The 10,553-nt window shown below is 27.9% G+C and overlaps 1 protein-coding gene across 1 annotated transcript in view; it reads right to left on the bottom strand.

Annotated features, from left to right (window-relative positions):
* Window positions 1-1,141: 1,141 nt before the first annotated feature.
* LOC111621759 (structural maintenance of chromosomes protein 3-like) overlaps window positions 1,142-10,553 on the bottom strand; it is a 25,322-nt gene continuing 15,910 nt past the window's right edge. Inside the window, exons 3-9 of the mRNA XM_023363998.1 lie at window positions 8,687-8,773; window positions 8,359-8,502; window positions 8,101-8,265; window positions 6,239-6,292; window positions 5,987-6,164; window positions 2,135-2,241; window positions 1,142-1,881 (exon numbers count right to left, since the gene is read on the bottom strand). Coding sequence (XP_023219766.1) covers window positions 1,810-1,881; window positions 2,135-2,241; window positions 5,987-6,164; window positions 6,239-6,292; window positions 8,101-8,265; window positions 8,359-8,502; window positions 8,687-8,773 — 807 coding nt within the window. The 3' untranslated portion in view covers window positions 1,142-1,809. The remainder of the gene's footprint in view (window positions 1,882-2,134; window positions 2,242-5,986; window positions 6,165-6,238; window positions 6,293-8,100; window positions 8,266-8,358; window positions 8,503-8,686; window positions 8,774-10,553) is intronic.

Below are 10,553 nucleotides of genomic sequence, written 5' to 3'. Positions count from 1 at the left end.
AAAAAAGTGGAAAGTAATACGTGTTATGTTTATTTGTATTAACTTAGTGTTCTAATGGACCAAATATCCAGCTTCTAGAAAACTGGCTAGTTTCAAATTTGGTGAGCCATAGTTTGCCATGCAGCCACTTTGTTTTGGTTTTCATGGCAAGTGCTGTTTTATACAGGTGATTCTCAGTTGTGTTTATTTGTCAAATTTATTATAATTTTTATTTATAATCAAGGCCATTTCTGTGCAATCAGTTTAATTACTTATGTAATTTTTGTCCATTTGTAAACTTTTATAAAATAATGGATTTCTTTTTACTTCATAAGCCATAAAACATTATAAATTATTAGTACATAATCTGAAAATACAGGATAGTGCACAAAATAGTAGTCCTGGTCCTGTTCAAGTCTCTGGCACTAGTGTACTGTGTGGAATGAGCAAACTGTATCAATGTCACACCGTTGCACTAGATGTTCCTGAACATGACTAATGATTGGCATCTGTGTTTAGCTTAGTAATAATTTCTTTAGTGTGCCACACTGTATAATTAAAAATTCTCTATAATAGAAGACACATTCCAAATATACCAAACATGCAGTGTGCAAACTCTTGAAAATTTTTTTTTATAATCTGTTCTTTTTCACACACTTAAGGGATAAAAGTCTACAGTACAATTGATTTTTGTTTAGAAGCTCTTCTCCCCTCAATATATAAAATTTTTAAAATGTCAATTTTAAAATTGGATTTTTGTAATAGTACTATAATTTTATCATTGCTAGGATGACATTTTTAAGGTGGAGAAGAGCCTCAAAATAAAGGTTATGAGGCTCTTTGAACTTTATTTAACATGACTATTTTGTTTGAGATGTATGAAAAAAAGGACAATTGTAAAGATATCATGTACAAAAAAATTCTTTTTGTACTTGGCATATTTGGAGTGATTCTTATATTAAAAATTCTGTAAATAAAGCATTTGATTGTAAAAAAATTTTTTACGGAATATTCAGTACATAATTGCTTGAAAGTAAAATAAACTTTTATAAGGCTGCACTAATTAAAAGTTATAAAGTCTGATTTGATAATTAACAAAAATAACAAAACTGAAAATTTTGTTTTATATGGGAAAAATATTAAATCAACTATTATGGAAAATACACTTTAATATGACAATTTTTTATGATACAGTATTCAAACATGAAATGATTAATGGCAACATTGTATTTTGTTTGAATGGATTTACATACAAAATTTTCTTTTACTAAGAATTTCATCCTCAGTAAAATATAAAAGAATGAAAGATAAATGAGAATAAAAGACTAAACAGTTGTTAAGAAAACATACATCAAAAACTTAAAAGATAATCAGAAGCACAAGATTTTTGCATAAACCATTCATCTGTGTTATGCATTTCAATCATACAAATAAATTTTCCAATAATTTCATTCTTAAAAATATTTTGTTCACTTCTGAATTATTAACCAAACTATTGGTTAAAACATCATGGTTATTTAACATATAACCAAATTTAACTTTATTGATATTCCAACACTTCCTTTGGACTGACTTTGACTACATTTATAAACTTACCATCTGACAACAGTTCATAAATTTTTGTAAAGGAAATTTGATTAAACTTAGTAAGGATCTAAAGTAGTTTTTACAACAAAAAGAACAGTAATTAGATAGTTCACATATGATAAACAAATGAGATTTGTACAATAACATATTCAAATGTTTTGGAATTTTTTAATGCAAGTAAAAATAAATTATCTAAAACCACAGACATTACATAAGGAGCTAATGAAAAATTAATAATTTGATTCAACCATGTTGGGTGTCATCTTCAACAAAGTCTCGAGCTTCTTCTTTAGTTACGGCTTCAATGTGACTGACCTAATGGTAGATAAAAATCAATTAAACATTATATTTAATAAACTGATCTCATTATTATACATGCATAAGTATTAAGTTATGAATATGGAAATAAATTTGTAGGTTTTAAAGACTAAGATGATGATTCATATTCAGTATTAATTAATGCATTGTATTAAAATATCTTTAATGTATGAATTAAAAACAAAATTAGAAAAGATCTTTTCAAACTCTTATGCAATAGTATTAGAAAAGATATAAAATTTAATTTTACCTTATTGCGAAATTTTACACCATAAAATTTGTCAGCTTTTTCTAAAAGTTCTGGTCTAAATGTAGTTGTTATGAACTGAGCATCCTTGCATAGTTCATGAATCATATCTGAAATAAGTTTTTTGAAAATATCAGATAATGATTCTTATACTAAAGACTGAAAAAAATATGAAAAAAAAAACAGTTTAAGCAACTCATTGCTGGGATAATTTTTTTTTTTTTTTGACTTTTCCAGCAACATGATAATTAAAGATATTAAAAACTTTTTACAATAAAATTTTATAAAATGGCAAAAAGCTTAATTTTGAAGGTAGGGATGGGTTTTGTAAAAAAAAAACTAGCAAGTAAGCCCAGCATTGCCTGGGCAAAAAAATAAGAACAAACATTAAGATTAGCTAATTTCATTGAGATGGGTTGATGGTTATAAATGCTAACAATGATTAAAATCTTATCATCATTAAGTCCAACCCTACTCACAACATAACATGATTCTCCTTTATCTCCCCACCCCACTGACCTTTAACCACCAAAATTTAATAGCACCACTCCCCCTAATACACAAACCTCAATATAAAATTTCAGAAATTTTTGACAGGAGTTATTAAACTTCAAAGAGGGTGAACAAAATTGTACAGAAAAAACCTGAATTTTTTTTAACATTTCTCAATCTTTCAAGGTCCCGAGTTCAAAAATGTAAAAATCTTGGGATCTCCATTATATACAACATAGCCAGGAAAGTGATATAGAGTATATTTAATAATCAAAAATCAAAAATTTAAGTCTGTTTTCTATTTACATTAGGATAAAACTTACAGCATAGAAGTTAGAATATATGACATAAAAAACACGAACAACTTGATTTAGTGACTTCATGCATCAAACAAAAGGGTGGAAACTCAGAAGAAGTCTGTAAATGCTTCTCTATACAACATATTTTCACTCACTCCTTAATTAAAGCAGTCAGATTGCCAGACCATATTGTGTGTTGTATGCAGCATCAAGCAATGCAGAAATCCAGAATGAAAATTATCTATTCAAGTGAAGACAGCTATTTTCATCCCAAAATAAATAGAGAAGATACTTAAGTTGAAATTTCCTGGTGAGACATAATAAGATCATACAGGGTTGACTTATTTACAATGGTTTTGTGAGTCTGGTGGTGAACAAGATTGATCAGAAATGGTAGACCTTCCATATTATCAGAGCCTATGGTTACTGGCATAAAGCAATGATTTAAGTGATTATGAAGAAAGTCACTTTATTGTCTTTTTGCAGGTTGGATTATCCTATTATTCTGTAAGAAAGGCATTAAGAAATTGTGATTGTACTCTTGTGCAAAGCAAACATAGTGTATGAACTTGCAGGAGTTTTTCTTTGTCAATGGTTTCAATAGTTTACAAAACATTTGGTTGATTGCAAAGTTATGCTTGTGATTAGATATATAGTTATGCTTGTGAATACAGTGGGTGATCGGTTAACGAACATAATCCATTCCAAGACTTTGTTTGCTATCCGAATTGTTCGTTAACCGATTATCGATTTACCATAGGTTTCTATGGGAATTTGATTAATTCGTTCTGGAGACCCCCTAAAAATAAAAAATATATACTTTCTTACTACGTTTATTCATATGTAATAATAAAAATACATATATACACGGTCTTGCATTTTTATTAGTCATGTTTTTTTCCGTTTGTGGGGGTTAAAAAATCTGTCCAATGTCGATTGCTTTTCTGTCTTCATGATTTTTCAAAAGTAATTAATAGCATTGTAATTGTAGACATCCCTAGGCCTATTAACCTCAACCTGATTTGGATGCCGTTGTCTGTCTGGTTAAGACCATTGTTCTGACATCCTTCCACTTCTTCAAAAGATCTTTAATAGCAAATATCGGCATAAATCCGCATTTTCAGAACAAAACGTAAATGAATTGTTTCTGTTAGAAATATAAAAGGCTGGAATTACAAGGGAGAGTTTCAAAGTTCGGGGGGGAATACTATCCGATCAGTTTATACTGGGTAGAATGTCGATGTCGACGTCTCCCGCGCTCCGAAAAGTTTTCGAATACCCGAAGATAAGGGTAGACCAATCGGTAATCATTATTTTACCTCGCTTCTTGTGTTTGTTCAGTGAAGTGTTCGTTATCCGAACATGTGTTCGTTGTCAGATCATAAAAATCTTTCGTGAAAGTGTTCGTTATCCGATTTGTTCGTTAACCGATCACCCACTGTATATATATATATTTTCCTCACTCTTCTATGTCAAAAAGTAACCACGTTTGTACCTAACTTTTGGTAATAAATTCCATTTTGTTTCAGTTATGTTAAACCTCCACTGCTTTCTAACACTTCCCAACTAATGCTTAATTTACATAATTTTATATTCAAATCTTACTTATTAATGGAAGTGCATTCCACTAATTCCAATACTGTAGTTGTATAGTCATATTTATAAAAATAGAAAATTATTTAGGATTTTACTCTTAAACAGATATTGGTAGAGATAAGCAAAACCTTATTTCTTGTAAGCATGTACAGAAGTCAGCAATGTATAGGGGTTCTTCCTTTTAGTTCTTTTTCTTAATCAGATTGATCAGTAAAAGTTCTAAAATATCAAATAATTAATTTTATCGTTGGAATTACTGAATTGAAACTGTAACATTTATTATGCTCTATACTAATTGTCATTGCTCTAATAATATACTGTACTTTGTTTTGTAGTCAGAAAGTTCAGTACTAGTATTTATAGTTAAAATTAATAAGATATTTTTAATGATTTGTTTAACATTTTGGACCTTGCAAGCTATGGCTAACATTCTAAATGTATATAATTATTTAGTAAGTAGTGATGTAAGCATTTGATAAACTCAATACCCAATTTCTAAACAGTCTTTTGAAATGATGGTATTAAATACAGAGGAAGAAATTAATTGGAAATTATCAGTGTTCAATAGAAGTGTCAAATAATGATAACAATAATTAATTAGTTTGTATATGTCTTTGGTGATTTCAGGAAAAACTGTTAAATGCCACATTTATTCATCTGATCAACGATTTTTTCCATTTTCTAATGACACCCTTGGTGACATTAGACAAGAGAAAGCTATATGGCAAGTTTGTATTTAAATGTTACAATGAGATTATCAGCATCCATAATTTACCTATATAAAAACATAGATTTATAAAATTGTTCAAACTATCCGACTATTCAAGAAGAAAATATTAATATTAATTTTGAATGAATAAGGCTGCTCTTAGAATATTACCAGTAATCCTTTTTAGTTTTTGAAAACTATCTAATTCTTATACAAAAAACTTGTTTAAAATAAATCTCTGAAAATTCTGTCACTATCATTGGCATTAATATGTGAATAGATACATTTATTAGATTGTTAGAGAAAATATAGACCCATGGTTCTCAATCTGTGGTCTGCGGAACATGGGTGCTCTGTGAAGCCACTTCAAATTTTCTGCAAAAAAATCAAATATACAATTAAAAATTGTTGCAAAAGAAAAATCAATACAATGTAAAATAATTTTTGTATGGAAATGTAATCAGCAAATTTCAATGATGTCATATACTAGACTGAGTGTGCTCTTGATTCAAAAAGGTTTTCCACCTGTTTTAAAGATATATTGTACCACGGAAAAAACGTCAAGTTTAGTGTTCCCTGACTTCAAAAACAGATATAGAATATGTATTTAACTATTGTCTATAAGAACTAACACTGTATTTTATTTTTAAAAGGATAAGTTCTTATCCTTTTTCATAAAATTATTAATATATAAAAACATGTTAAGATTTATTGTTTAATGCTAATTAGAAATACATGCTTGTTTATGTTTTTAGTTACCTGATACAGCTTTCCTATGTTGAGAATCAAGTGCTTGATCAATTTCATCAAATAAATAAAATGGAGCTGGGTCACATTTCTGAATGGCAAATATCAATGCTAAAGCAACAAGAGATTTCTGCCCTCCCGAAAGTTGTTGCATCTCTTTCATTTCACCTGCTTTCCCAGTAAATGAAACCTTTACGATATAATTACAAAATGATTACTTATGATAAAAATTAAAAAAAGAAAAAAGGTAGAATCAAAAATTACCCTTATTCCCACGCCAGTAAACTGTTCTACAGATGGAATTACTGAATGGTGTTCCTAAATTTAAAAAATCAGTTGTCATTTATTTATTTAAAACTATTTTATTATTAAAACTAATTGAAAATATCATTACTTTACTTAACATATCAATATTTTTTAATTGTAACATTAAATTCTATTTTCCATTTAATTTTAAAATAGAATTTATTGATAAATTATTTTAATATGAAATTAGTATGAATGAAATTCTTAAAATATAGCTGTTCAATTGTTACAAACTACTGTCATTAACCAAAACAATTCTATCATTTTTATATTATATTGAATTTAGAAACCATAAAGATATAATAATGAAATTTTGAGAAAAAGACCAAATTGACTAAGTCAACAAAACAAAAATTATTTAATAGTAAATATAAAAATTAGAAATGAAGAGAGGGCGAAAAAATCCATTAGTGCTATTTGTTGATTTGCAAGCCTTAAGAAGTATAGAACAATAAAGTATAGAAATTGTTGTATGTGATAATTTTCAATTTTATCTACATTGGCATAGTTTCCTGTATATTAAAGTACCATAAACTCATAGAGAAAATACTAAATTGCAAATTATGTGACATTTAAATTTTTTCATTATCACATATTCCACACTAGAAGCTGCTATTGTCACTTATACAGTTTAGAAGATATTAAAAGTTATATCAAACAATTTATTCCTAAAAAGTAGGTTTCTGAGTTTAAAAAATTAAACAATAGTCATTTTCTGAAACTTCCAAGTTCGTCAAAATTTACTATATAATCATACATTTTGATTCTACTGGAAATGATATTAAAATAATAAGACTAATACATAATTATTAATGATTCTAATTTTGATAGATTGTTTGGAAATTTTTTAATCTATAATTGTTATTCTATTATTACAAGATTGGTCATTGGCAAATAAAATATTGTTGTATATTAGTGATTTTAATGCTCATTCATAAAATATGTTAGATACAAGATTTTTTTCATTTAGGGGAATCATTGAATCACTTGATAAAGTACAAGATCATTTATATTTTACAATATATTTAGGTATTTGTTTATCCAGTTGTGACTATTATAACCATATTTAACTTCTACCATTCAGGTAATATTGTGTTAGTTAAAAATATACATAAAAGTTATGTTATAACTTAAATTCTGTAATGTTTTTATAACCAGATTGATGAGGGGCATACTGTCTGAAATGAATATCTGCCAGAATTAATGAAGCCTATATCTATCTTCATTGTGTGATTTGTTCTCTCAAGCAATTTTATGCTTGCTTCTAACAATTAAAATGAGAACAAGAGGCAATCAAGCATAAATGTATAAAAGCTTCCTTCATTTACGATATAAGGATATTATGACTATAAAAAAAAGGGATTTATTTCTAATAAAGAAACATTACAGTTAAAATTAAATATATGATTACACAAATCTTTATATACTGATAATTTTTGTACCTTTCAACATGATACAGAGAAATTTGTTTCAAGGTACAAAAATTATGTTGAATGTTTAATGTTGAATGTTAATACTCATGTTGTCATGTTGAATGTGAAATGTTGTTAATACTTTATAAAAAATATATACCAAATGTGAATTTGTTATTAAAATGAATAAAATCTTCATTTATTATTCACTAATCTGTCAAAAATATTGGTGATCAACTAAGTTGTGTAACTAAATTATTTACTTTGTATTATCTCCTTAGATATAATAAATAATTCTAGCATTTCCTATCATTAAAAGAATTATATTGAACTATTTAAAAATAAAAAAATAGCATATATTAAAATTACAAATCTTCTAAGTTTTAAAAGTGTAAAATAATAACTTACTTGTGAACCACTTTCATCGTTTTCAGTTTTCATAACTAAGGTAGCATGTCCTTGAGGAACTAATTTTTTAAAAACTTCACTAAAATATTTTGAAACTTGTTTGAATGTAAGTTGAATAGCTTCATACTTTCTTTGCTCCAGAACATTCATTAATTCAAGTATAGACTATTAGATGATAATAATAATATTGTAGTTTAATTAAATATTATTATTATAAATATTAAATTCTCTCTTAATTAATTAATCTTCAAATTATACCTCATGACCACGATCAAGTTCCTCTTTCCTTTTGACTAGTTTTTCTTTTTGTTCAGAAAAGTTTATAAACTGATCTAAAGCTTTCTTATTCACATGACTATATTTTTTTAATTCTTGATTACACTGTTCTAACTTTTTGAATAACTGTAAAAAAAATATCATAAAAATATTTAAAACAGACATCATAATACTATTCTTTATATATTTATTTTGTTTTGTAATCAAATTTCATTCATAGTGGATTCTAACTTCAATTCTGATATACTGAATTTTTATTTTAAAATGTAAAGTATTTAAAAAATTGCAACAACTGAATAATAATACTAACTTGCTTAAAACTAAGATTTTGATATTTTTCAAATGCATCAGAAGGTAATGATCCTAATTCTCTGATCTTTCTCATACATTCTTCTTTCTATAAGTAATATGTAAGAAAAATAAAATTTTAATAAATTTTATTAAACAGTATACTGCAAATATCCCAATAATATCATTTATAAATATATCAACTCAAAATAAACTATACTGATTGAATAAATCATGCTTTATATAAGAATTAAGTTATTAGATATTATTAAATTATTTAAAATAACTACTTTTGTGAAATCCGCGATTTTTACGTCGATGTCGGAAAAATCTTTGTAAACAACTCCGAGGAAAAACTCACTCTTGGTGAGAAGTATATCGGAGGTCACCGATTGTTTTCACATTAAGGTGGGAAAGTTGACACTTAGTTGATCAGAATGTACCGTAAGTAACAACAGAAGTCGATCACGTGACTCATTTCCCACGAATAACGTATAAAAGCTTGAGTCTCCGGAAGCTCCGGGCAATCCCTCAGAAGATACTTGGTAGATGTGCCATATTTGTCTCCATACTCTGGACCGAAAGGACATATGACCAATCACAGCCATTTGAACTTACATCGCCATTAACGAACCTATTCAACGAACGCATATTAGACATATCCGCATAGAGATATTTGTACTTTTAGAGCTTTGTGAACGCTCTCTCAGACTAGCAGGTAAAGCTATTAGAGTGTCCCTTTTGTATAGTGAACTTATTTAATCGCATTTAACCTATGTATCCTAGCTTAGTTATATAAATAAATGCTTGTTTAGTTTTTAAACCTGTCTCCTGTCTCTGAAGGACACCTGCCAATTTACCGACACACTCCCCACTCAAATTTTTGCCGTCCTAGCCATCCGACAAGCCGAGAACGGGTTTTACCAACCTGTTGCAGAGCAAGTGGTCATTTGGGATGAGCCTAGTGGCCCACTGCTAATCTCACACTTTTATTATTTTACAATAAAAATGTTTTGATACATTCAACAATTGGTTCTTTGTAGATTCCATACACATAATACAGTGGTACCTCAAGATACAAAATTAATCCGTTCCAAAACTGAGATCGTATCATGAAAATGTCATAAGGTGAATAATTTTTTCCCATACGATTACATGTAAAACCAAATAATTTGTTCCAAAACAAAAAACACACTCAAATTAAAGCTAAGTAGTACATTAAAAAAAATAACTATAGTAAGGAAAACACTGAAAAATGCATTTTGTAGTTATAAATGTATAAATAGCCATAATAGAATAATAATTGATTAAAAAAAATGTAGTTTTATTTGCACTTTACCTTTGAGGATAGACAACGGTGGAGGTGTAAACTGGTGGCAGAAGAGAGGGAGAAGGGAAATGATACTAAAACTTAACTTACATAACAAAATGTAACAATAACTTAAAAATAACTTAGAAAAGATTAAAAAAAAAATTATTGTTGTTTTATATACAGTAGAGCGTCGATTTTCCGAAAGTCAATCATCTGAAAGAATTTCAGTCGGCAAATTTAAATTTTCGCCAGTGCTGTGGCGCTTCAATCTTTGGATATGTCTTGGGTTACTCAAATATTTTACGTTTTTGATACTAAATTAACATCTGAAGTATAATTTTTTATTATTTTTATATTTTTAAATATATTTATTTTGTTTGTACAAAATAAAAAAATAATTTTTAACGATACAATAGTCTTTGTTAGGCTTAACATCGACGAAAATTCAACGCAAAGCGACACGCAACGGATAAAAATTTCGATATCGGATACGTTAAACTATTTTTTCGTACGTAAATCAGTTATCCGAAATATCAGTTATCCGGACAACCCCAGTCCCCAATTGATTCGGAAAATC

The sequence above is a fragment of the Centruroides sculpturatus genome, unplaced genomic scaffold, assembly GCF_000671375.1.
Source record: "Centruroides sculpturatus isolate CEXI.00-Female unplaced genomic scaffold, Cexi_2.0 scaffold21, whole genome shotgun sequence".
NCBI classification, from domain to species: domain Eukaryota; kingdom Metazoa; phylum Arthropoda; class Arachnida; order Scorpiones; family Buthidae; genus Centruroides; species Centruroides sculpturatus.
Note: the sequence above shows the minus strand (reverse complement) of the source record. Positions and strands in the feature narration are given on the sequence as shown.